Genomic DNA, 27,762 nt, shown 5'->3' with positions numbered 1-27,762 from the left:
AGGCTAGCACCACCGGGCCTGCCTGGAAGAAGAAAAGACCTCCCTTCATCCTCCATCTTGAGGGAGAGAGAGAGGCAGGCTAGCACCACCGGGCCTGCCTGGAAGAAGAAAAGACCTCCCTTCATCCTCCATCTTGAGGGAGAGAGAGAGGCAGGCTAGCACCACCGGGCCTGCCTGGAAGAAGAAAAGACCTCCCTTCATCCTCCATCTTGAGGGAGAGAGAGAGGCAGGCTAGCTCCACCGGGCCTGCCTGGAAGAAGAAAAGACCTCCCTTCATCCTCCATCTTGAGGGAGAGAGAGAGGCAGGCTAGCACCACCGGGCCTGCCTGGAAGAAGAAAAGCCCTCCCTTCATCCTCCATCTTGAGGGAGAGAGAGAGGCAGGCTAGCACCACCGGGCCTGCCTGGAAGAAGAAAAGCCCTCCCTTCATCCTCCATCTTGAGGGAGAGAGAGAGGCAGGCTAGCTCCACCGGGCCTGCCTGGAAGAAGAAAAGCCCTCCCTTCATCCTCCATCTTGAGGGAGAGAGAGAGGCAGGCTAGCACCACCGGGCCTGCCTGGAAGAAGAAAAGCCCTCCCTTCATCCTCCATCTTGAGGGAGAGAGAGAGGCAGGCTAGCACCACCGGGCCTGCCTGGAAGAAGAAAAGCCCTCCCTTCATCCTCCATCTTGAGGGAGAGAGAGAGGCAGGCTAGCACCACCGGGCCTGCCTGGAAGAAGAAAAGCCCTCCCTTCATCCTCCATCTTCAGGGGGAGAGAGAGGCAGGCTAGCACCACCGGGCCTGCCTGGAAGAAGAAAAGCCCTCCCTTCAGCCACCATCTTCAGGGGGAGAGAGAGGCAGGCTAGCACCACCGGGCCTGCCTGGAAGAAGAAAAGCCCTCCCTTCAGCCACCATCTTCAGGGGGAGAGAGAGGCAGGCTAGCACCACCAGGCCTGCCTGGAAGAAGAAAAGCCCTCCCTTCAGCCACCATCTTGAGGGAGAGAGATTGTATTGTATTGTATTGTATTGCATTTTTGTACTGTACACCGCTATGATCATTGCGGAATAGCGGTCTATAAATAAAAAGTATTATTATTATTATTATTATTATTATTAAAGAGGCTACAGTTCTCAAAAGGCTAAGGACAGGATTCATCTAAAGGGACTCTTAAATACAGCTGGGCCCTCGGTATCTGCGAGGGATCCATTCTGGAACCCCCCATGGATACCAAAATTTATGCATGCTCAAGTCCCATTGTCCTCAATGGTGGCATGGCCACACCACCATTGGGGACAATGGGACTTTGCCACCCTGCCACCCTCAAGCCAGCCTTGCCGCTCTTACTGCAGTAGGTGGCAGGAGGCTGCCTCCTCCTCCTCTTCCCCTCTATGGCTGCTGCCACCGCCACTTCCTCCTCCTCTTCCTCCTCCTGTTCCAGCTGCTACCTCCGCCTCCTCCATCCTCCTCCTCCTCTTCCCCATCATTGCCGCCTCCACCTCTTTCTCCTCTGCCAATCCCCCCCCCCCCCCCAACGTGGACTTGCCATCCACAGATGCTGGAATCTGTGGATATGGACGATCTACTGTATATAAAAACTTCATCACATTACTATAAACAACACTGAAGCTAATAAAGCAATGGAATATTAGGACAGAGCAGATAAGACAGTCCTGTCAAAAAACATTCATTTAAAAATTAACAGTACACATGAGATGTGAACTGATCTCTATTACATAAAAAGTCTGCAATCATTCCTAAGAGATAAGCATGTGAGGAGTACATGGTTATATGGAAGTGGCAATGGCAATATGCTTCTAGATACTAACTAGTGGAGATCTACAGCGGCAGAAGCTTACTGGCTTCATCCTTGGCTTATGGGCGTCTCAATAATCATGTACTCACATTCTCCCAGAGGCATATGTCTGGCCACAGCAGGGAGAGGATGTTTGGCACAAATGGGTCTATATTCTTGACAGACAGAGCATCACTTTTGCATGACAGGATATATACTAAGTGCACATGGCCATGTGAGAAAAAGAATGGATGCCTGAAGGGGACACGTTCATCTCAATTCATAAATGGTAATATGACTTATCTACAGTTTTACATAGAAAGGTTCCTTATTCTTGATACAGTAAGACATGCATGATGCTACTAGCACAACCACAATAAAGCAGTACAACACGCCCCTCAACTGAAAAAAGGAAAGTTTGTATAGCACTATGATGTTAATATCCATTTGTCATTTTTCCAGATATATTACCATCCACTTTCCTCTCCCAATTTTCTGGAATTTCACCCTTGCATGAATGAGGGAATTCTTGCTGTTCTGTTGCTGCATGATTACCATTCCACCTTGCCACACAAGCCAAACTTTGCTAGCTTTCCTCCTCAATTCCTGTTCCTCTCCATCCTTCTCAAATCTGAAGCACTACTGTGGATCAAAGTCACTGCAGGCATTAGAGCAGGGTCATTTTTGTGCCCCCAAGTGTTAAAAACCTTTTGCACCAAAATGTCCTCTGGGGGTGTGGGAGCATTTTTGGGACCTCCCTGGCAGTGACGTTCCTAATTTTGGTGTCATCCAGTGCAGGTCACGGTGTGTGTGTGTGTGTGTGGCAGCTTACCCCGTCCCCAGGCCCCTCCCAGATATCAGCCATGAGCCAGCCAAGGCACTGGGGAAGGTGGGGAAGCAAGTGTGCACTCCTCCTCTGCTGCATTGTCTCCCTCAGCCAAGAACCAGGACAGCAGAGAAGGGGAGAGTGTTGGCAGCAGCACCACACTACTGTACTCTACAGTGGGAGGAAGGCTCAACTGAGTGTTGTCCTACCTCTCAGGTGTCACCTAGTTCAGTCCGCAACACCCCCTCCCACACCCTCCTAATGATGCCACAGCTCCCTGGGCTACTATAGGCCCAGGAATTTATTTTTAACGGAAAATAAACCAGAAGTAACATCTGGTCACTTCCTATTTTGAAAAAAAAAGGAAGCCCTTCCAGGGGGCCTAAAACATGGCAAAAATGACCCCACCATCACCTAAAGAGCATGAGGGGGTGTCTGTGAGCTAATAAAAATGTTGGGTTTTTTTTTACAGCATTTGTATGAGTGTAGTGAGGAGATGTCTCCCAAAGGGCTAATTCCTTCCCCCCCAGTCTGCCACAGGTGCTCACCACTGCATTATGCTAAAGTCTGGGAGGGGAACCTTTTGCTCTCCAGATGTTCTGGACTACAAATCTTATAAATCACTTACTATCAGCCCTGTTGCCTGGGGATTCTGAAACTGGAAGGCCAAAGGCAACCCATTTTTGGCAAGCCAAATCAACTACCCCAAGCTAACATCTTATATTGTAATAAATTCTGGAAAGAAGAACCTGTAATAACATTCTAACTTGGTATGGGTAATCCTATTCAGGTAAATTGCTGATAATAATAACATCTTTACAATATCTGGGATCCATGACTACAATTGTATGGGAGATGCGCTGAGTACCAGCCAACAAACCTTCATCATGTAGTAGAAAGGGAACCAGGAGAGAAAGAGGTCAGAGAAAAATTCTGCTATGCTGAAGATGCCGTACACCACCCAATAGGTCAGCCACTGTGTGTCATCATCTTTGTTCGGACTTTCAATGGCCTTGATACTGAAAGAAAAACATTGAAAAGGTAAACCATCCCATTCCATCCACAAGACACACACACAGTAACTATTCTACAGCATAGTTATGTACCCAACCTAAATCTGAATACATTGCTGGAGACTGAAGACTTTAGTTGTGTTCATGTATACAGGAGGAAACAAGCTCATGTAAAAACTCACCTTCACAAAAATATGCACTTTAACTAACTAACGCATCATTAATTAAAGCTTTTGGTCCCAGCTTTGAGAGAAAAGTGGGATACAAATTAATATAAACAATAAATAAATAAATAAATGTGAATCAGATATCAACAACAAATACTATGATATCAAAATGTTACCATTTAAAACAATTACATTCAAAGTCTATTAAAGCAGCAACATTACAGCAAATCAGCAGAAATTAACATAACAGGAACAGAACACGTTCACATTTTTAACTCCTTCAAAAACCCACCAAGCAACAGCATGGCAGCTTACTAAGACTTACAAACTTGCAATCAGTGGATAGTAGGGTTAGTCTGACCATTATGCAGAATAATGTGAGTATCTCAGCAACAGATGCTGATGGGCAGCCTCTCAGCTTTTCCTCCTGGCTGTTCTCCTTTGTTAGAAGGCAAGTTCCATATGTTACCATAACTTGTCACAGGCTCTCTAAACTAACCTAACTTGCTAAACTAACCTGCTGTCTTAAATGTGGCAGTGGGCACCATGCCATCAGTATCAAAGTTAAGATCCCACTATCATTCCAGCCATTCCAGGATGTGGAAAAGGGAGATGCAGCTTGTTTTTCTTCTCATATAAATAAATCATAATTATAAATAAATTGTATTATTATTATATAACAAAATGTTTTTAGACAGCTCATATCTCACCTGCCCTACCATTCCCTTAAATTTTACCTAGGGCACACCTCCTACTGGCTCCATAGTTGGAATCGGCAGGGCCCTGTTCTTTCAGGATGGTGGAAATGGAGCAGACAGAGGACTAGGGACAGGTCTCTCTGGACTCAGAATCAGAGGTTGACTGAGCACCTTCAGTGGAAGGAGCACTTGTTGTAGGCCAGAACCAGGGCTTTGCCATTCCAAGCCAGGCAGAAATGAGGCAGAGAAAAAGGGACCAGGATCTCAGTTAAATAATGCAAAAGTTGTGGCAGCACAAGCTGCTATTCACACCAGTTCAGTTATATGGATACAAATATGCAGTGCTGGCCATGTTGGTCATGTAGCAAGGTACAATAAAATCCAGAACCACAGAACAAACTTTATTGGCCAACCGAAATGCACAACATACATGTTGCAAGCCTTTGAAGTTCCATTGGCATTTTCATCCGGCAAAGATGTTAAAAATCATACAGGAGAAAGAAAAAGAAAAATGTTAGTCCCAAGCCTGCATTTTGTCAAGATGTTGCTGTTCTCAGTTCAGGTGCTGTTGGAGGGACATTCATGTAGGTCAGGCCTTCCTCCTTCTGGCCATGTGGGTAATCCAGGAAAAAAATTAAGTCCATTAGCAAGGCAGAAAGAGATGCTTCTCTTGAGATCAAAGTTGCCAACTGAGGCTTTGTGAAGCCACAAACTCCTTTTTTAGGAAAAAAGTCAGTGCTGCATCTCTGTGAGAACTGCTCATATTGTATACTATGGAAGGCAAAGCTTATAAACTTGTGCTGCTGCCTTTTAAAAATGAACAATTATTTTTAAACGATCACTCATGTCAGCTTATTCTGTTGGAACGCACAGTTCTATTCAAGACCAAACAACACATGTAATTATGCTGTTTGCCAGTGCTAATGTAGTCTTTAGGTGTGAAAACTCAGTGAAAAGTGAAATCAGGCTGTTATTGGGTTTTTACCATGTGATTCATGATGCAGCAAAAAGCATTCAAACTTGCATCACACTGGAGTAAAGCAGTAGATTTAAAACTGCAGTAGCACACATATTTACTGAATCAATTCTGACATCATACATTTTGAGAATGATGCAGAAAGCCCAGGGATCACATGCCAAATTCTGCAGAGGGAAAGACTGGGAAACTTTTGCTACTGTTCTACATTGACATAATTTATTGTATCGTCCTAGTTTGGCATGCTATGCTTAATATTAATTATTGTGCAAATACCTCAGCTTTAAGCCATGTTTTAAAAAGTGCCTTGTTTCCACTGGTTATAGCTAAGCTGGATAAAAGCTTGGATAACACAAAAAACTTTAAGATCTGGTTAATGCAAAATGAAAGCTTCCAATCGTCTCACCAGACTGTATCGTGCAAATCTGACACACAAAAATTTATGGTTTGATTTTGATAGAGAACTGCATCCCAGAATTTTCTCCCTTTAGGACATTCAATACACATATGCATATAAGAGCCTCTAGATTTACAACCCCTCCAGCAATCCGGGCAGAATGTTTTAACCATTTTAGACAGTGTTACAGGTGTGAGATACCACCTATAGATGGTTTTCAAAGTATTCTCCCTCACAGATGCTGAAAAGGATTTGTATGGGGATGAAGATCAAATATGAGTGCATGCACAGGAAAAAGAGTCGAGGGATCATGAACATCTTGACTAATGCAATCCTGCCAAGGATAGCAAGATTTAAAGCCTTCCATTATTTAGATTTACATAGCATCCATGTGTTTACTGAGTTACAATTTTGGGGTATGAGCTGCTGAGTGTCTTTTGTGATGGTTATTTCCAAATAGGAAAAGCCTGAGGAATGAAGTTGCAAGCCCATTAGGTCTTGCCAGGATTTTTGCTGTTGGTATGAAGTGTTTAGAGCCATTAATGTGGATTTGTTAAAGTTAATTTTTAGACCTCAATAACTGCCAAAGGACTCAACTGTCCTTTTTAAAGGCAGAAATGATAATTCTGAGAGTGGAAAAAAAAAATCAACACATCATCAACATAAAGCCCAATTTTATGGTGTTTGAACCAAGGGCTCTATTGTCAGTGCAAATAGGAGGGGTGACAATGGGCAACCGTGTCTGGTTCCCCTGGAAAGTGCAAAAGGAAAGAGATTCCACCTCAACATTAAAAGGAACTTCCTGACAGTAAGGGCTGTTCGACAGTGGAACAAACTCCCTCAGAGTGTAGTGGAGTCTCCTTCCTTAGAGATCTTTAAACAGAAGCTGGATTGCCATCTGTCGGGGATGCTTTGATTTAGATTTCCTGCATGGCAGGGGGTTGGACTGGATAGCCCTTGGGGTCTCTTCCAACTCTATGATTCTATGAGGCCACTGACCAACACCAACACCTCTGATTTCTCATAGTGCTCTAATGAAGCCATCTCCAAAATCCATTTCTTTAAGGACCCCAAAAAGAAATGGCCATTCCAATATTTCAAAGGTTTTCAAAACATCAAGCAAAAGTAAGGCTGGAGAAGTCTTTGACTGGTTGGAATGGTGGATGATATTGAGTACCCTGCAGACTGGGTTTGCTAGGCATCTGCCCGGCATGAAGTCCACCTGCTCAGGAGCAATGTATTCTAACATAAACTCATTTATTCTGGAGGCCATAATAGAGGTAAATATGTTTGCATCTTGATTAAGGAGTGCAATAGGATGGAAAGATTTAGTTTCTGGGCATTCCTCTTTGGTTTTTGGGATTTGAATTATTTGAGTTTTATGCCAACTTGTTGGTGCAGGAGCATTATTAAGAATGGAGTTAAAAAGGGCAATAAGGTTAGTGGAAATGTTAAACCATGTTTTACAAAGGGAGCTTGTTTACACTAACTAACAAGGAACTGTGCCAGTTGCTTTCCTTCAGTAATTTTATTTTGCTGTAAGACAAACGTGGGTGGGGTATTTTGTTAGGAAGCTCAGTGGCTTCTAGCTGTCTTGTCAGAACAGCTTTTTCTTAATCAAAAAACACACAAAGATGTTTGCCAGTTTTCTAGCTAAGATGTTTGCTGTTTGCCAAGGGTTTCCAGCTTTCTCATTTCTGTTTATTAAAAGGCATAATGAAACCCAGTGAGTATGTTAAAATCAGTACCTGAATCAGGGGTACTCTAGGGTCTAGGAAGTCCTGGATCTGATTTCTATTGCACATGCCTGACCTACAGAAACATGATGTGGTTCAAAGGCAAAATAGGTCACAGCATGAACAACAAGTTTTGATGCAGGAGGAGGAGGAGGGGAAAAGGAGAGAGAAATCCCTTATATAAACACAATTTCCATTCTTCCTCAATCAATAATCATCACATATGTCTAAACGCCATTGCTGCAGGGAGCATACACATAATCCCTATATTAGTATTTTTGAGTAATAATAATAATAATAATAATAGGTTTTATTTGTATACCGCCCAATCACTGGGAATCCGAGCGGTTTACAATAGAGGGGATAACAGACAGTTCCCTGCCCACAGGCTTACAATCTAAAAGACACGACACAAAAGGAGAAGGGAATGGTGAGAGGGGAGGAAATCAGGTCCAGCATTCTTCTCTCCCTCTCAGGCCTGGACCAAGGCAGATGGACCGGAGGGAGGGCTCTTCTTCTTCAGGCTAGCCCCTGATGGAATTGGGCCAGCCTACTCTCTCCCTCAGAGGCCGAAAGATGACAGTTAGGGAGGGAGGAGCCTCTTTCTTCAGGCTAGCCCCTGATGGAATTGGGCCAGCCTACTCTCTCCCTCAGAGGCCAAACGATGACAGTTAGGGAGGGAGGAGCTTCTTTCTTCAGGCTAGCCCCTGATGGTACTAGAAGTACAAGAAGATACGGGCAGCACACCCACACCTGAATTGTTTTATCCTGGACAGCCAGTACCCTCTTTTTATGCAATCTCCTTAACAGGGTAAGCTCAATACAAATCCACATTTTAGCAGAACTTGGAAATGCTGCTTTATTGGAGTACACCTCTCAGAATTCCCAAGCTAATTAGTGGGGATCCAAAGAGCTGTGACAAAAAAGTAACTTTTCCAAGTTTACCATAAACAAATATGTTAATAGAGAACAAAGTCATTCTCTTCTTTCCCCATTCACTGAAAGCAGGGAGGGGGGAGAGATATCAAAGAAGCCTTGTGGATAGCCCCTTCCTTGCCCAATGCCCAGTCATCCAGGGCAACTTGGCACTTGTAATACACCTATGAGTCATGGTTATATTGTCCTACCTTAAATATATTAATTTTTCAGAGATTTGGAAACATCATTGTCTTCCACATGAAGAAGAATTTTGCATTTTAAGGATTCCAATTCCTCTTACATCTAAGAAATACTGCACAATTTGGCTGCAATTCACTTTTGCACCATCCAGAATTAATCTCCATCCTTGCTAATAGATTGACATGTTTCTTTTTATTTTTGCTTTCTCCCTACAGCACATTTTGTTCAAAGTAAGAGACAGATCTAGTTACAGTTGGTCTTTTATGTCTTTAGAAATTGTGATCAGTCAATTCTTTTTCATCCCACAATCCTAGATGCAATCTGGTATCTGCAGCACCTACCAGTGGCTAATTCATTCATTCTGTAATATTAGCATTCAGCAACATCTGGCAATTTCTAGTCCCTTGCCCTCAAATCCTCTTCTTTTTTTTTTGTACAAAAAACCCATTGGCTCTAGAGAACCTGCAAGCCTGCACACTCTTTCAGCTCAGTTGTGCATTCAGATTTTCTTGTCATGGACCACCATACTGATTTTTATTTCTGAGGTACTCTTCCCAAAGGACTTGTTACTCTATGCCTCCAATTCCACATGGTTGGTTGTTGGCTCTTTTGCATCATGGCTGAATTCAAGACCATGATATTAAAAAAAATAATTTGGTTTAACAAATGACAGGAATACAAATTAGTGGGAGTCTACATTCAAGAGGCTTTGGAAAAGGGAAGGAAAAATTTGAAATTCAAATTAAGAGCCTCTCATTGTCACAATCACGTTTGCCTTCTGCTTGCTTTGAATTTAGCAGCCCAGCACAAAAGCACCCTTCTCAAAAAGAGTACTTTGGATTATAGCTACCAGTCATCCTTGACTACTGACCAAGTTAGCTATGACTAATAGAAGCTATCGTACAAACTAAAACATTTGGAGGGGATTACTTTGGGGGAGCCTGCTCTATAGCAAAGATAATAAAGGTTACATTTTGGGGGCTCTGGGAGCTGGGGATCCCAAAAGCTAACCACCCCAGCTCTCCTCTATTGTAAATGCATTGTAACTGTAGTTATTATTGTCATTCTTACAACCTGATGCTCAAAGACAACTACCCAGTACAACCAAAGTTGGTTTTTTATTTTTAAAAATGACACCTGACTCTCACAGAATATAATCAGAAAGGTACAGTAAAGAATGGGCCATGCCAAAAGTGACACAAGGCAACATATTATAACTGTAGTTGTTTTTTGTTTTAAATAATATTATAGTAGTTATTCTCTCTCTGTTTATGTGAAAGCCAAGGGAGTACCTGGATGTAGGTTTTCCACCCAAATAATCGCAGACATTATATGCATTTATATATCTTGTGGGAAGAGCAAGTGTGGTACAGTGGTTTGAATGTTGGACTGTGACTCTGGAGACTAGGATTCAAATCTTCACTGAAGCAACTTGAAAGCACACAACAAATTTTGTGGGACAGGCCACCCAACCTGGAGGTAATTTTACACATCAAAGACAAAGTCAAATTGTAACTGCTGTATCATAAATTTTCTAGACTAAACTCAAAATAGAGGGAGGGGGGAGGGGAGAAAGAGAAAAATGTCTATGTTGTCCGAATTTTTTTCAAAAAAGTATTACAAAGATTTTAGGATTTTTTTTAAAAAAAAAAACTCCCCTCAAAAAAACCCACCCTGGGGAATTGATGGATTGCACCTCAGCTTTGATCTTACCTCATTTGTTCTGTGCTAAAAGAGAAGTCTCACCTAAAAATTTTCCTAATGCAAAAGCATGAAGGCTTCTTGAGAAATTTAGTGTTCTCTGCCTAACATTGGGGCCTGTGGCCTCACAAAAGATGGAGACATACTGAATTGCAAAAGGAAGCATCTTTCTGTGTTGCAAATGGAAGTTAAATTTCCTGGATTTTGAGAATCTCTCAGTCCCACATGGCCAGAAGGAGGAGGGGACAGGCTGCATGAATACCCCTGGGCAGCCAAGCCTGAGTTTGTGGTCCCAAGGCTCAGCCAAAGTCAAGGGAAATCACGTGCTCCTCACCTGCCTGGAATTGAAGTAGATAATCCCCACAGGTACCTCTGGGCTTCAGATGATACCTAGCACCTATTTTGTTCCAAGTGTGGGGGCTCTCATAGATCAAGGTACTGAATGCTTCCAGGTTCTAAACAACAACAAATGGGGAGCCTGGGCAGACCTTGAGGCTGGGCCACTGATGAGTTCCATCCCTAGCCCAGCACCAAAAGAGCATGGTCCTCAGTCTGGATATGGGGGTTGGGGATCTTCACTGCAGTTGTGCCCCACCCTCTCAAACTCACTTCACATGCAAAATTGGCTCTTTTCTACTGTCCAGCTCCAAGCTGCAAATGAAGAACATGATTCCCTTTCATTCTTGCCAGGGGCCAAAGAAATGCTTGCCAGGGCAAGAGTACTCAAGAGTAATTGTGTACCCCTTCTTAACAGGTTTGCTGTAAAAAAAAATAGGGGGGGGAGGTGGCACCACTGTGCCAAATAGAAGAAAAAGCTGGATAGGTAGGTGTTAATTAGAATGTAATTGCCCTCTCTCACCTATTGTAATTTATTTACTGGCTGGCTGTCCAGGGGAGTTATACAATCAAGCTGATGCTGAAAAATATAATCAATACATCCTTTCGGCAGGATACCCTGCCTTCTTGTCTTAAGGAGGCAGTGGTCAGACCACTCTTTAAAAAGCCCTCCCTGGACCCCCTGGACAGAAATAACTATAGGCCAGTCTCGTTGTTGCCATTCTTGAGCAAGGTGATCGAGAGGGTGGTCGCCAATCAACTACAGGCAGTCTTGGAAGAAACAGATTTTCTGGATCTATTTCAAACCGGATTCAGGGCAGGATACGGAGTTGAGACTGCCATGGTCGCCTTGGTTGATGATCTCCATCTGGGCAGTGACAGGGGAAGTGTGACCCTGTTGGTGCTCTTGGACCTCTCAGCGGCCTTCAATATTATTGACCACGGTATCATTCTGGAACGCCTGAGAGAGTTGGGTGTCAGAGGCACTGTTCTACAGTGTTTCTGGTCCTACCTCTCGGGCAGATTCCAGATGGTGGTGCTGGGAGACAGTTGCTCTTCTAAAAGCGAGTTAAAATTTGGCATCCTCCAGGGCGCCATCTTGTCTCCCATGCTGTTTAACATTTAAATGAAGCCACTGGGCAAAATCATCTGGAGACATGGGGCAGGATGTTATCAACACGCTGATGACACCCAAATATATTTCTCTATGTCTCAGACTGATGCAGTGACTAATGGTGGCTTCTCTCCTCTGAATGCGTCTTGGGGCAGTAATGGACTGGATGAGGGAAAACTGACTAAAGCTGAATCCAGGTAAGATGGAGGTACTCATTATAGGAAACCCAAGCCCAGGTATGGAGTTATGTCAGCCAGTTCTGGATGGGGTCACACTTCCCCTGAAAGACTCTATCCGCAGCTTGGGGGTGCTCTTCGACTCCTCACTTCACCTGACAGCTCAGGTGGATGCAACAGTCAGGAGCACTTGTTATCAGCTTCGGCTGATACGCCAGCTGCACCCCTTCCTGGAACCAGGAGACCTTGAAACAGTAGTACATGTGCTGGTAATCTCTCAAATGGACTTCTGTAATGTGCTCTACATAGGGCTATCCTCGTGCCAAGTTCGGAAACTTCAACTTGTACAAAATATGGCAGCCAGGTTAATTACAGGTACTCATCGTAACGATCACATAACACCGGTTTTGAAATCCCTTCACTGGCTGCCAATTAGTTTCCGGGCAAGGTCCAAGGTGTTGGTGATTACCTTTAATGCTCTACATGGCTTGGGTCCAGAATGCTTAAGTGAACACTTCTTCCGTACTGTCCGTCCCGTCCCCTAAGGTCCTCGGAGAAGAATCTACTTCAGCTGAAAAAATCTAAACTAACCTCACTTACCCAGAGGGCCTTCTCCACTGCTGCTCTGAACCTTTGGAATGACCTGGCGAAGGAGATCCGCCCTATTTCTACTCTTACAGCTTTTAAGAAGGCTCTTAAGACGGATCTCTTCCGGCAGGCCTTCCCTACCTAGTTCCTCTCCCCGTTTACTGTGACTTACGTCGCTATGTCCACCAATTCTTCTCTTAAATTTAATGAGAAGAATTAATTAATTAAAATTAAATTCTTGCCTCAAGAAGAAGAGCCCTCCCTCCATGGCAGCTATCATAATCCGGCCTGGGAGGGAGTGAAAAGCCAGGCCCAGTTCCATCACAGCTAGCCTCAAGAAGAAGAGCCCTCCCTCTATGCCAACTGTCATCATCAGGCCTAGGAGGGAGTGAAAAAGACAGGCCCAATTCCATCAGGCCTAGCTGTGAATTACTGTGACTTACGTAACTCTGTTTTATATTATTTTATTGTATTTTATTCTATTGTATTCTCTATGTATTTTTATTGCTGTAACCCGCCCAGATTCCTTGTGATTGGGTGGGCTAATTATTATTATTATTATTATTATTATTATTATTGATTATTACTTACTGTTTCTAGGGAGAGCTCTGCCATGGAAATCTCCCTAAATTTAAAAGATTAAATACATTCATTTCTTGAGTCCCAGCCTTTGACAAGACTAGCTAAGAACACTTTTTCTCCCTAGATTTCTGACCCGTTTTTTCAAAATGTACTTAAAGTTAGCAATTTACACATGTTTTCCCTCTGGTGTTCTATATATATTTCATGAACATTCAAATACCTTTGAGACTTTACGTACTACATGAGCTTGAAAATGTTTTTAGCTCTCATCATTTACATTGTCGGCATCATCATCATATCATCCAATAGGCAACAATTTATGAGAGCACATTTATGTAAATATAAGTGTTCTGGAAGCACAAATGCGATTAAACAAGAGGGATATGATTCCTAGACTTATTTCTCCTTTGACTTTACGTAGCTTGTTGCTAACTACCATCAACTCAACCTTGAGTTGTGATTATTCTATGAATGAGGTATCTCCAAGCCACCTGTTTTAAACAATCTGGAGACCAATACAGTTAAGTTTTCAAAAGATGATATTAGCTGTACTTGAAGAGCATGAATAAAACAAACACTGAAGAGAAAAGTCTGCATAGGACTGTCCTACACTGTTGGCTTACAGCATTAAAAGAAAACCACAAGAGCAGAAAGGAGTACTTCAGAAAACAAAGTATGTTACAGCAGAGGGTCACATGGATCCTCCAGCGTTCCAGACTACACCATCTGTTAGTCTCTAGCAATACTGGAAACCACGTTATACCTAGTCAGACCACTGGACCTTCGATCTATTGTCTATGCTGATTGGCAGAGGGTTTCCCAAATTTCAAAAGGGAGCTTTTCCCAGCCCTACTGAGAGATACCAGGGATTGTACCTGGTTCCTTTAGCATACTGCTGAGATACAGCATTCCCCTGCCTTGGTGAAGAGGGACAGTTTCTACTATCTAAGGATGCAGTCTAGAATTTGTCACCCAGATTCCATCTTCCTTCCATTAGACCAGGGGTGAATAACTTATGTAATGATCTGGAAACAGAAATACCTCTTAAAATTCTTAAGGGGAGAGGGAAACAGGTCTCACAGATGGGGACTATTCACCAGGAAGATCCAAACACACAGACATCCATTCCAATGCAACAAAGATTAAGCTAGTTTTTGTCTTTTTCGCCGTGAAGCATTGCCAAGAATACCCAGCACAAAGCAGCAGCCTACAGCATCACTGACTGAAGGGAGAACATTTTAATTCTGCCTCAAACTTCAGAGGACCTGACAACCCAATTGCACATTCACTGTATAAGCCGAGCACAGTCTCAAGAAAGCACACATCTGCTGTGTAACTCCAAGTAATGCTGCAATGCTGTAACTGGCTGTTTACATCATCAGTTTAAAAGTATTTGGTGTCAGACTCTCAAATGAATCATCATTAAAATTGTTTGGTTAAAAAGAAACAAGGACTGAAACCTGTGGGCCCTAAAAATAACCAGAATTATCCGTATGGACGATTTAAGGCCTTAAAAAAACCCTAAAATGTTTTGGAAAACACAGGTTCATATTTTAAGGAAGGAATCATCTTGACATTTTGAAGGCCAAGTTCCTGCAGTTTATTGTGCAGACATTTAAACAGCAAACTCCTACTTTCTAGTTTGCAATTAAGACCTCACTATTATATTAACCTTGTTGTTCTTTCCTTTCCTTCTATTGGTATGAATGTTGCCCATTTTTCCTAGGGCAAGACTTGTAGCCTGAACATGTTCTCATAATAATGATAGGTCATCATGCACAATTCAACACAGGTAATATCCCAGCAATGACAGCCAGCCTAAATATATGAGATCGAAACTAGATGAAGTCCTTGAGGCATACAACTGAATGGCCTGTTTGTCTGTTTGTTCTTTTGAAAAGGCAAGTGGGTAGTTGATCAGGACTGCAGTGCCACACTGTTTTGTTGATGACGATCAGCCCATCTACAAACTCCTTTTTCCCCCAGACAGTGAACTACATTTATCTGAGATAAATGCAGTAAAAGTGTCTTATAGCTAGAGCTATCTAGTAGTGCTGGAGGAACAGATATATGGATTTGTCACACTTATGCATCGGGGTTTAAAATATAATACGTGTTCATATTTCTGCTGCATATGCATCACAGTTATTTTGCATGGATAGTATCAGTACTACGCATGGAAGCCTATCATTGGATTTATATGGGTGGTCAGAAATATAGTCTGGCACCCTGTTAATGACTTAGGCATGAATACATTCCACTTCAGAAGCAATTTGACAGATTATGGAAGTAGAGTTGCACATATGGTGCCACTGAGTATGTGGTACCACTGTGTATTATGCATGCAGATGTGTATTTGTGTGAAAATTCACTTGTGTTGTATTGCAGTTAACTGGTGCACAATCATCATGTAACTCCATAAGCATAATCTTACACCCCATCTCCTCTATCTAAGATCTCAGGCATAATTTTTACTCATTCATTTCTCCCAGCTGTATCATACCTTCACTGAAACAATACTGAATAAATCAGGATTAACTGATCACCATATGGAAGAGATTCTCTTTTTCCTCTGCTTTCTGTGCAGTTCTTCCTGTGAGTATCATTTGGTTACCGCTAATGTAAATTCTGACTGTACCCAGAGTCTACTGAGCTGCTACAGGAAATGTGAGTTACTAACCACAAAATACAAACAGCTATTCAAACCCAAAAGATAAAATGCCCAAGGGGAGGGAATAAATACAGTGACTCAATGTATGCTCTTCAAACAGTTTTCAGCACTTGAATATGCATTCTCACTCCCATCCCATGGTTTGGAAAGAAATACAAAAGACCGCATTACAAAGCAAGATTCAGCAACTTCTAACATGTTTAGTTTAGGGGAGAGTTTAAACAGAGAACCTAGGAGCACAGAGTCTATGAATGAATTTTATTTAGGACAAGGGGGAAAGGGATAAGAGATACTGAACTGCAAATACTTCTTTACAATATGAAGTTGGCTCTCATATGTGAAAACATGGGTCACAATAAATTTTTAATCCTTCTCATTAATCCTTATTAGCACATTGACTGCAGTTAGCAAATGTGAACAAGAACACGTATGCCTCAAATAAGATATAAAAGGCCTTCAGTCAAAGTTTTGGTCCTCCGTTGCTACTTCAAAGCAAGGAGACACACTGCTGTTGCACAGAATGGCAATTGTGAATGTGGAAACATCTTTACTTGAAACTAATGTTTGACTGCATTCTTTTGGCTCTCATCCCACCCAGTCTAACAAAAAAGTTTAAATTCCCCAGACTACTATACTAAACACTATGTGGGAAGCCCAAATTATGATTTGTATTTTCAGGAAGGACCTGGGAATAGCATGGACAGTCCCTCTGCAGTAGGGATTTTTTTTCCTATGAAGAGCCACTCACACACAGGGAAAGTCAACTGGGGTCTGCAGCTGAGGATAATAGAAAACATAGTCCAACATGCACCAAACTGCTATGAAGAATTAAATACACATCTTTAAGTGTGGAAACTCCCCCCTTAATGAATGAGTTTATAGGAGGTTTATACACATATACATCTTCCTATAGTTATTCTAACATGCAGTATATTTACTGTACTCACTGCAGTTTTAGAACTGTCAGCCTGTTAAGGAAGGTATCTGAAGAAAATATGCAATGAAACACCTTTGCTCATTCAAGAGATGGGCTTGGTTATTCAGATTTCTTATCCTGGAGGATTCAAGCTATGAGTCAATTTAAGACCCAGTGACACAGGATGATGTCCCTCCCACAACTCACTTAAGAATTTGTAGGCCCACATTCAAGTTTGCTGTTAGAGACTGAGGCTGTATCTGCACTACAGAAATAATCCAGTTTGGCACCACTTTAACGGCCATGGCTCAGTGCTATACGATTCTGGGAACTGTAGTTTGTTGTGGCACAGGGGCTTAGCAAGAAGTATGATATCAGTGGACAGTTCCGCTGGGACTTTGTCTCCTGTGGGTTTAGCTGCAATACCCACGCTAGGTAAAGGGAATGTTGTTTCCCCAGAAGCATTCATTGTTATGAGTTCACTGTCGCTGTTATATGCCTTCAAGATGACTTTGACTCACAGTGACATTATCATAGAGTTTTCATGACAAGATGTATTCCAAGGAGGTACTCCACTGCCTTTCTCTAAGGTCCTGAGAGTATGACTTGCCCAATGGCTAATGGGCTTCTATGGCTCAGTGGGAATTCAAATCCTGGTCTTCCAGAGTCCTAGTTCAACACTCACACCACTGCACCACATTGCCATTTGTTATGAATGACTTCTATTTTAATCCAAAGTAGGGTGTGGGGATTGGTCTAGTCAGCAGGACTTATTTGCTTTACAAAAACCCTGCTCCTCATAGAGATGAAAACTGCTAAGTGTGTGCGCGTGCGCAAACATGCATGCATTTAATAATGTCAATAAAAATGCAATCATCACTGGACCTCCCTTCTGGATGTTGCTATAGAGACCATCCGGTTGAGAGTCCATACTTTAAAATTTACCACTATTTACCATAGCTTGTCCTCATCTCATTTTGCATCCTGTTTGTCATTTTCCCTTTAATCCTATACATACCTTCCTGGGAATAAATCCCACTGAATCCAATGAGGCTTATTTCTGACTAAACACAAAGAACTGCACTATTACCAGTGTGTGTCTTCAACCTTTTAAACAATGGGGTTTTGTTGCTGTTCATAAGGGAAGCATATTGCTACTTTTATTAAACCGACCCAATGGCATAATGCCAGGAACACATACAAACCAATGTTGCATGCAAACATTTTAAAATGGTAGACTCATGAAAACACATAATGGGAGCAGCTTTGGAAGAAGTGATACCATGCCAAAGAAGATAGAGACGTGGAACATTTTGAAGAGGGAAGAAGAGAGAATCATTTTCTGGTTTGCTGTATACACACCACTGCTCAATCAACATTGTATTATATGCTAAGAAACATATATGGCAATACAGTGACAGAAAGAGAGAAATGCAATTCTGTGACAGTGCTCATAGTTTTATTTATGCACTGATGGACAGAGGACTTGACAACTGGCAGCTGAAAGCATGAAACCTTGCATTTAAAGCAATATGAAAACTCTAGGACATCAGATCATGCTAGTTATATGTGAAACAGCCATATTCAGTAAAGATGTTGAGAATGTCTATGGGGAATGAAAATACACACAAGAGGCAGGCAAACTACAAGATGTGAAGATGCCACTGTAATGGATAGCTACAAACACACATGGGTACATTTGCAGGAGATACCCTATTAATACCCTCTTTAGCAGCAAACTTGACTTTGAGATGGAAGATCTATGACTGGATTTCTTGATAACTTTTCCCCTGAATAAAAGCAGCTGGGGTGGGGATCTGGATAGATTATAATGCTAGAGGAAGGAAGAGTTGAATCCTTTCACATGTGCCATTTCTTTAATGGAAATCAATAGGAAAGTGGCTAATATTCTGGGTGTGCAGGATGGTAGGATATAAAGACTCAGATTGTACCTATCTTCCCCTTCCTGCTGTGGCAGTTTTACAGTCATGCAAGAAATAGTGTAGGATAAAAGGAACAAATCTCCCCCTTCCCAAGGTATTTCACTGCCTTCCTATCATCTCTTTTAAGCAAAGAAAAAGATGTCCTGTGTTTCAGTTATGGATCACAACACTTCTTTTTACCCTTAACTCATAGAAACTTTCACCATAGGAAACACACACTATTGTTCAGCCACCTGGATAGCTGTATCTCAGTGACTGTTTGCTAAGACAGCTTTATATCTACACCTGAAAAATCATAACTCCAATTATTATCTGTAACAAATCAGCCTGTACCTGATGGAATTGGTAATTACACATTCTCTATGGTGCATGGGGTAAATTTACACAGGAACATGAACTAACATCTCAACACTCTGTGACTCACAACAGACTATGAAGAGCTTAAGTTGTCTTAGAAGGGACATCAGGTAACAGAAAAGCTCCAGCCACAGTGTTTCATCTGGGCTGGCAATTCCACATGGACAACTTTTGCCTTGATGCTCCAGTTGTCAAGGAATACAAAAGTAGACTGGCAGAGGGTTGGACGAGATTACTTTCCTACTGACTGGATGATTCTATGTTTTTTTGATCTACAGAGGTGCTTAGGAATATGTGCAGGACTGTTCATAATAGGAGGATGGGTAATACAAACACAGAACTAATGCTCTGTTACTATCCATCTTGGTAGGACATTTTCACATATATAATTCTCATTCTTATGCAATGCAAGGCTCATTTCACAACAAAATCCTCCCAGCAGAATTGCAGCTTTTTTTTTTGTATTACATTAAGGTGTGGCTCTCAGCCTAATCCATACCAGCTGTACCAACTTTCTCCCATTAGTCATGTTCCCATGAGAAAAAAAGAGTCCAGTATTTCTACATCCAGCAAGCCACTCTTTTCTTATATGTTTTAAATTTTTATATGCAACCAGCAAAGAAGGGGAACAAGGCAGATGCAAGTGTCACACATGTAAGTGTCCCACTCAAAAATGAAGCCTAAATGTACTTAAATTTGGCTAAATCAAGCCTGACCTCCAAACACACGCCGGCCTACACACTTGTTAAAATATCTGCCAAACTATTTCAAAGTGACATCATCAGTGTTTCAGGGAATAATGCCAACAATTTCATCAGAAGAGATATTGCCAAAGTAACCTTCCTAAAAGCTTTGTGACAGCAAAGATTTCTAACCCAGAGATGTCATGAGAACCTCTCACCACAAATCCACAATCTGTCTGCCTGCTCATTAACTTACAATGAGTTCTGACTTTGTAGCACTGTGCAAAGGAAAAGCATCACATTTAGCATTATAATCTAGCTACTGAGTGAGAAGTAGTTGCCCCCACCCACCCACTGCCAGCTATACAGAAAAGTCATGTTGCAAATTCAGATACTGCCTGAACAATAACGGCAAAATGGAGTCCCAGTCCATTACAGATGATGTGGTTTGCCAGCTACAAAAATAAATAACATATCCATAGCATGCTGCTTACCCACTCCCAAGTTACTCATTTCAAGAGCAGCTCCCAGCATGCAGCAAGAGGATACTTACGATACGTATGCAGGATAAGCAAACCCGATCAAGTTGCAAAGCAGGGATGCTCCATAACCGATCACCAGATAGATGGCCAGAATAGCAAAAATGGCTGAGAGAGAAAACAGAAAGTACATCAGTGGGGAGGGGAGGCCTGTAAAAAACAACCACATACACTGGAAAGTTCTACGTAGTTATACAAAGCAGAAACACTTTCTTCATGGCAGAAGCAGAAGGAAACTTGGCAAATCCTTGCCACAGGGCTCAACCTCAACTCCAGTCGCCTGGAACGAAAGCGGATCCAAGCGCCACATCCTGCCTGCATTCTTGAATAACAAGTTTGGGGGGAGGGGGGAGGGAATGGAAACTAAACTTAACCTGTAAGACTGAAGGGGTACATGTCAAAGAGGGGAGGCCAGGGAGGCTTCAGTGTTCGGCCCAGACACGTCAGCTAGGCAATTCCCCTTTTGTGGGAGTAACTAAACTCTCTTTGTTTCTCTCCTCCCCTTCTCCCAGATTCACTGAAAACATTGGAGATCTCCCCAAAACCACTGAAACAGGGTTAATTTCCCCTCTCTGCCACTGGGGCCCTCATCTAACAAGACCCCCTTCAAAAAAGATGCTGTTTTTGACAACATGTCTTATGAGGAGTCCTTTAAAAGTGAAGGAGGAGAGAAAAGGAGCTGGTTATTGTAACCAGAGAGCAACCAGGCCCATTTGCTGCTGCTGTTTCTGCTTGTGGGATATTCAATCCCAGGGCCCAAGGCACCACACTCCTTCTCCTTCGAGGGCACACTGCCCATGTGCTCCTCTCCCATAAATGGTGGGCAAGAAAGAGAGAGACAGGTGCTGAGGCCCAGAGACTTACATCCAAGTCCCTGTCCCAACCCACTGCATCAACAGGATTTGGGTTTTTTATATGTATAAAATATTTTACTAAAGGAAGCCAGATTTTTTTCTACTGTTTTCAGAGATTTGTTATTTAAACAGACAGTTAAATTTATAAAGCTCTAGCACATTGGTCCCTGAACTGTGCTCTTTAAGGGATCTTGAACTTCAGCTCCCAGAATTCCAGACTATTGGCCAACATGGCTGAGGCTTCTGGGAGCTGAAGTCCAAAATCTGTTAAAGGGCACAGTTTGGGGAAAATGCAAGTTCCTGTGACGAATCAACAGGATTTGTAAGGCTCCTGACTTTCAGTTCGTCTGCTCTGGGCAGCAGGAGTGCCATTAGGGTCCAGGTGACCAGATGTCATTGATGCAAAGGAGGACAAAATGTAGGATATTCGAGATAAATATAGGGCGTGACAAACTAAAAGCTCACAGCACTCATATAAATATCAATCGATGCTTCTTAGTCATGCTCAAAATGGAGGGCATTTTGGAATTCCTCCTGGACAGAAGGTTGCTATGGAGGAGATGCCCTGGAAAAGGAGAACGGCTGGGTGGAGGGAACGCACACTCCCATAACCCCCCAAAAAGAGCAAGGGATCCAACCAAGGAGGCAGGGTGCCAGGACTGGCTCTGAACCAAGTCCTTCTTCCCATGCAAGTCAGCTGCCTCATGGGTCCACCTGAAAAGCTGAGTGAGTGCCTCATCCTGACAGTGGGAGCTGTGGATGTGGATTTGCACCAGCATTGGGAGATGTTGAGCTTCCAAGACCCAAATAAAGAGCATAAATAAATGCTATAAAAGAAACAAAATCAATGATAAAGTACTGCCGCACACACACAAAGCTGTTTTTACCCCTTCCCCTTCGTTTTCAGAAATCCTTCCCTATCCATGGCAGGTTAGCCCTGCTGATACCGCTTTCTAGTTAGCAATGTGTTTTTATCTTTCCCACTAATGGCAAGGTTTCTTGCCAGAGAGCCTTCCTCTGAGGGAGTGTGACCTGGCCAAGGTGGGGCTCTCATGCCCCAGCTGGGATTCAAACCCAGGTCTCCAGAGTCATAGGGGGTGCATCCACACTGCAGAAATAACCCGCTTTGAGACCAACTGAACTGCCAATAACCCCAGGCTGTGGGATTCTGGGAAACGGAGTTGGTTCTGCGTGGCACCAGAGCGGAGAACTGCATAGCCTGGAGCCACTGGCAGTTGAAGAGGCAGATGCACCCTAATGGTTTTAGAGACCTGGGTTCGAATCCCAGCCAGGGCATAGAGAACCACTGGAGGATGCTTGCCCATAGGCAACCCTTGAGGGATACTACTTGCCCATAGGCAACCCTTGGGAAATGCTTGCCCAGAGAGGATATGGAGGCTGGGTTGCTAGAACATTCAGCACCAAAAAAGGAACCCATAAGGGACTCCCTATGGGCAAGTATTCCCCGATGGTTCCCTATTATGGGCAAGTATTCTAGCATTCCCTATGGCCAGGTCTTCCCCAATGGCTCCCTATGGGGCTGATGGGAGAAACCTGGCCATAACAGTCTGGGGCGATGGCCTCCTTCCCTCTCTCGGGGGGGGGGGGGCTCACCGAGGGCGACGTAGGTCCTGCTGACGCCCGTCTTGGCCTCGATCTTCTCCAAGATGTTGGTCAGGCAGTTCTTCTCGTGGAGGAAGTTGTGGAAGCGCTGCCTGAGGGAGAGGGCGGCCATGGCGGGGGGAGCGGGAGGGAGAGGGCCCTGCCTGCCTGGCTCCAACGGGGAAGCGAAATAGAGGCCCCGAGGCAGCCAAGCCAAGGCCTGCTCGGCTGGGAAGAGAAGGAGGAGGAGGAGAAAAGGAGGAGCCGCCGCCCTCGTCAGAGGAATGAAGGGGCGTCAGAGACAAGGCAGCCACTGAGAGAGAGGCGTCGAGGCCAGGCCCTGCCGCCCAGGGCAAGGAGATGGAGGAGGGAGGCCGCACCCTGCGCCCCTCTCCCCTCCTCCGTCCTCAGGGGCCTGGCTCTGGCCTCCCGACAAGGAGGGAGGAAGGGGCGACTCAAAATGGCGCCCAGTAGTACTACTACTAGTAGTACTCGTGATGGTTGTTGTTATGTGCCTTCAGGGTGTTTGCCACCCTGAGGCGACCCCTTCATGGGGTTTTCTTGGCAGGCTTCTTCAGAAGAGATTTGCCACTGCCTTCCCCTGGGGCTGAGAGAGTGTGACTTGCCCCTTGGTCCTTGTGTGCCTTCCAAGTTGTTTCCGACTTATGGCAACCCTGTCATCATCATCATCATCATTATTATTATTATTATTATTATTACTATTTAGCGTATTTATACCCCACTCTTCAGCCACAAAGGCTCTCGGAGCGGCTTACAAAACGGTGGGGTTTTCTTGGCAGGTTTCTTCAAAGTGGAGTTGCCACTGCCTTCCTCTGAGGCTGAGACACTGTGACCCAGCCCTGTGCAGTGGCAATATTGCCCTTGTGTGGCAAATCTCCTCTGACTTTTCTGACTTACGGAGACCCTGAGCCAACCCTGTCATCGCATTTTCTTGGCATTTTTCTTCAGAGGGGGCTTGCCACTGCCTTCCTCTGAGGCTGAGAGAGTGTGACTCAGCCCTGTGTACTAGTGGTGTTGTCCTTGTGTGCCTTCAAGTCGTTTTCAACTCATGGCGACCCTGTTGTCAGCTTCGGCTGATACGCCAGCTGCACCCTTTCCTGGAAGTAAGGGACCTAGAAACTCTAGTACATGCACTGGTAACTTCACGACTCGATTTCTGTAATGCGCTCTACGTGGGGCTACCCTTGTACCTAGTCTGGAAACTTCAACTAGTGCAAAATATGACAGCCAGATTAGTCACCAGAAAAACTAGGAGTGACCGGATAACACCTATCCTAAAATCACTTCACTGGCTGCCTATTATTTTCTGGGCGCAGTACAGAGTGTTGGTTATTACCTTTAAAGCCCTACATGGCTTGGATCCAACCTATTTGAGGGATCGCCTGCTTCCATACAATTCACCCCACAAGCTCAGGTCCTCTGGGAGGAATTTATTGTGGCCTTTAAAGACCAGATTAACTGCAGCCTCCCAGAGGGCCACTTTGGAACGGCCTTCCAGACAAGATCCGTCAAATTACCAGCTTAGGCCCCGTACAGAGAGGCCAAAATAAAGCTGCTTCGGGTCACTTTGGAGGTATGCTGTTTAAATGATGCATGTGTCCTAAGACTCCGGAAGCCACACCAAAGCCACACTCCAGTGTGATTCTCCACTTTGTCATATTCTTGTCCTTGTGTGCCTTGAAGTCCTTTCTGACTTATGGCGACCCAGAAGCAACCCTATCATGGGGTTTTCTTGGCAGGTTTCTTCAGAAGGGGGTTGCCACTACCTTCCCTTGAGGCTGAGAAAGTGTGACTTACCCAAGGTCACCCAGCAGTGCTGGTCCTAGAAACGCTGTTGTTTCCAAGACACATACATTGGGGCTACCTGGCTCCTTTGTGGTGCTGGAGACGGTGGGGTTGGCTGGAAGGATGAGCAGTGGTAGACTGCATGACCCTTTATGGTGCTGGACCCCTCTTCCACTCAGTGGATTTCACAGCTAAGCTGGGAATCAAAGCCTGGTCTGCAGAGTCACTGTGCCACTCTGTCCCTCATCTCTCTGAAGTTAGGTTTCTACAGAAACAAACCAGCAATAACCACCTATAATATCATCCAAAACATCGAGGCAGGTGTGGCAGCCGCAGGAAAGATGATGATGTTGATTTTATAGATCGATTGACTTAGATATATCAGCCATTTAGTGTTTTTGGATGTTTCCTACACTCTTGGCCTTCAGTGGTTGTGCCTGTGTGATCTTCGTCACACCCATTAATTCTCTAGTTCTGTCTGACACAAGTGCAGAGGTTCCAGATTTTGCTCTCTTGAGATTTAAGCTGCAAAACACACCTCTAGTATATGGTTGCCCCAGATCAAAGAAGGAAGGAAGGTACTCCATCCCCACAGTCAGAGGAAAAGAAGCAAAGCTGTTCCCAGATATGTTGTTTTGTTTTCAAGACACACAAAATGGGACGACCTGGCTCCTTTGTGGTGCTGGACACATTGGGGTTGGCTAGAAGGATGAGCAATGTATAGACAGTGCACAGCCCTCCCTGAACCAGCTAGGGCACCTTGCGCTTTAGTACTGCAATGGGCTGCCCCCAGAATAGATTGGCATGCTTAAGTGTATGCACCACATTGAAATCAATAGAATAAGCCAGTCACCATTGAGGAACCATTCCAGCAGCAGCTGCTGCTGCTGCTTTATTTATACATGGCCTTTCCCACAAAACTAGCAATCAAGGCAGCCTACAAATTAAAACAAGTGCAGTATAGTTAAAACATTAAAAAATGCAACATTCAAAATCACCAAAACAGTTTAAAGCATGCAACTGACAATGTCAAAAACCATTTTAAAGGTACAATTTTATCCTTATATTAGCAGTAACTTTAACTACATGTTAAATGATGGAGTGTCTTTTGTACTCTTGTACTTTTTTATCTTAAATGTTTTGTGTATTTTTAAAAATGTTTTTTGCTATGGACTTTGGCTAGCACAATAGACACTGCATTTGATTAGAGATGCTACAATTAAAACAGTACATTATACTCTCAAATTCCTTTCTTTACAGAACTTCAATTCTCAAAAGCCTGTCAGAATAGAAAAGTCTTTACTTGGGGATGGAAGGACAGTAAGGAAGGGATTACCCTAGGAAGAGAATGCCAAAGTCTAGGGCCACTACTGAAAAAGTCCTGAGGCCTAAAAGAAAGAAGTGAAAGAAGACACGGAGTCCGAAAAGACGAGCCAAATGAAGTGACTTCTGGTTGTTTTGGAGGCATGCTGTTTAAATGACACACACACCCAAAGTGGCTGGAAGCTGTGCCAAAGCTGTGATCCAGTCCTTAGGACCGGAGCAAAAAGGAGACAGGATAGTCCAACTCCTGGTGGCACCAGTCAGCCCCTGTGTCCATGGCCTGCCTTGGGAGCAACCTGCTTCCATCTGGAGAGAACTCAGGCCACTCTTTCGTGCCCATCTTTTCCACCCCTTGCTCCAGTGCCTCTTCTGCAGTTCCATAGCCTGTGGTCCACTGTTAACTTTAACCCAGCTGTGTTATTTCTATCTCAGCTTGTCATTATAGGGACTGCAACTTGAACTTTTCCCCCTCCTCTGTCCTCTACCACTACTCATTGCATGCTAAACATTTAAGTTAGATGATTAAACCACAAGCAAGGTGTGTCACCCTAATTACTTTTGCTAAGCCATGCTGGGAGACTTTTTTGGCTGGAGGGTGCGGTGTAAATGCTTTAAATAAATAATAACCTAAGTCCCACTAATTTGAATGGTCCTATTCAGCATGACTTAGCTTGGATCCAGTCCAGTGATGGTGCATGGAGACAATGTGGGGCCTAGCCTAGCCTAGTCATCGTTCCTTAACTGCATGTGAACTGCTTGAGAAAAGTCCTTCTCTAGGATACTTAGCACCAGGCCTGACATCACTGTCATTGGGCTGTATTTGTTGATCTACTCTCTGTATGCTTCTACTTTAGTATTTCATTGATGGGGGTGGGGGGAGACATCCATTACCACCAGCATTTTTTTCTTGCCTCAACACAGAACTCTCTTGTTTCCTGTTTACACTGCACACAATGGCATGATGGCCAATTTGGATGGCTACAAGAAAAACTGGAATCCAGGTAGAATTCAAAGACACAGCCATCTTAGTCTGGAAGTCAGTATGCAAAGGGAACTTGTAGCAGTTAGTTTCAAAGGTGCTTCAAGATCTCTTTGCATACTGGAATCCAGGTATTAGTTTGCTGGTGCTGTTAAGAAGGTACCACTATTTATTAAAAATGGCTATTCTCTGGCTTCCCCAGGTGGCTGTGGCCCCTTCCTCATTGCAACACAGTCTAATGGCTTCCCAGCTTTTACATGTCATCCTATGCCCCATTCTCAAAAGCTGTAATGTTTTTCCTAAAAGTTTGCTACTGGAAGTAAAAATTTCCAAGTTATAACATGTAGGCATTTTTGCTCCCATCCATTTACCACCACAAGAACCTGGACCCTGAAAACATATAATAACAACCTCTGAAGTAGAATTTATCCCTTGAGTTCAAATGAGTCCCCCCAACTGGTTATATATAGAAAATATACCCCCTCCCCCTTAACTGCCCTGCTCAGGTCCTGCAAGTTCATGGTCATGGCCTCCTTGATTGAGTCTATCCATCTGGTATGTGGTCTTCCTCTCTTTCTACTGCCCTCCCTTTCCTAGTATTTATTGTCTTTTCCAGTGAGTTACCTCTTCTCATGATGTGGCTAAAATATGAAAACCTTAATTTAGCCATCCTGAGAGACGGCTCAGTCTGTTCTAAGACCCATTTGTTTGTCCCTTTTGCCATCCATGGTAACCTTAGCACTTTTCTCCAAGACATTACAAATGAGTTTATTTTCTTTCTATCTGCTTTCTTCACTGTCCAGCTCTCACATCCATACATGGTGATGGGAAATACAATGGGTTGGACGATCCTAACTTTGGTATTCAGACTGATATCTTTAGCTTACTCC

General features: G+C 43.6%; 1 protein-coding gene across 1 annotated transcript in view; it reads right to left on the bottom strand.

The window, feature by feature from the left end:
* REEP5 (receptor accessory protein 5) overlaps positions 1 to 23,002 on the bottom strand; it is a 29,611-nt gene extending 6,609 nt beyond the window's left edge. Inside the window, exons 1-3 of the mRNA XM_089492222.1 lie at positions 22,777 to 23,002; positions 20,323 to 20,416; positions 3,477 to 3,615 (exon numbers count right to left, since the gene is read on the bottom strand). Of these exons, the coding sequence (XP_089348348.1) occupies positions 3,477 to 3,615; positions 20,323 to 20,416; positions 22,777 to 22,897 (354 nt within the window). The 5' untranslated portion in view covers positions 22,898 to 23,002. The remainder of the gene's footprint in view (positions 1 to 3,476; positions 3,616 to 20,322; positions 20,417 to 22,776) is intronic.
* Positions 23,003 to 27,762: the final 4,760 nt, after the last annotated feature.

The sequence above is a fragment of the Sceloporus occidentalis genome, unplaced genomic scaffold, assembly GCF_023333645.1.
Source record: "Sceloporus occidentalis isolate IW3139 unplaced genomic scaffold, rSceOcc1.0.p SCAF_1, whole genome shotgun sequence".
In the NCBI taxonomy this organism is placed as follows: domain Eukaryota; kingdom Metazoa; phylum Chordata; class Lepidosauria; order Squamata; family Phrynosomatidae; genus Sceloporus; species Sceloporus occidentalis.
The sequence above is the reverse complement of the archived record's forward strand: the minus strand, read 5'-3'. Positions and strand labels throughout refer to the sequence as shown.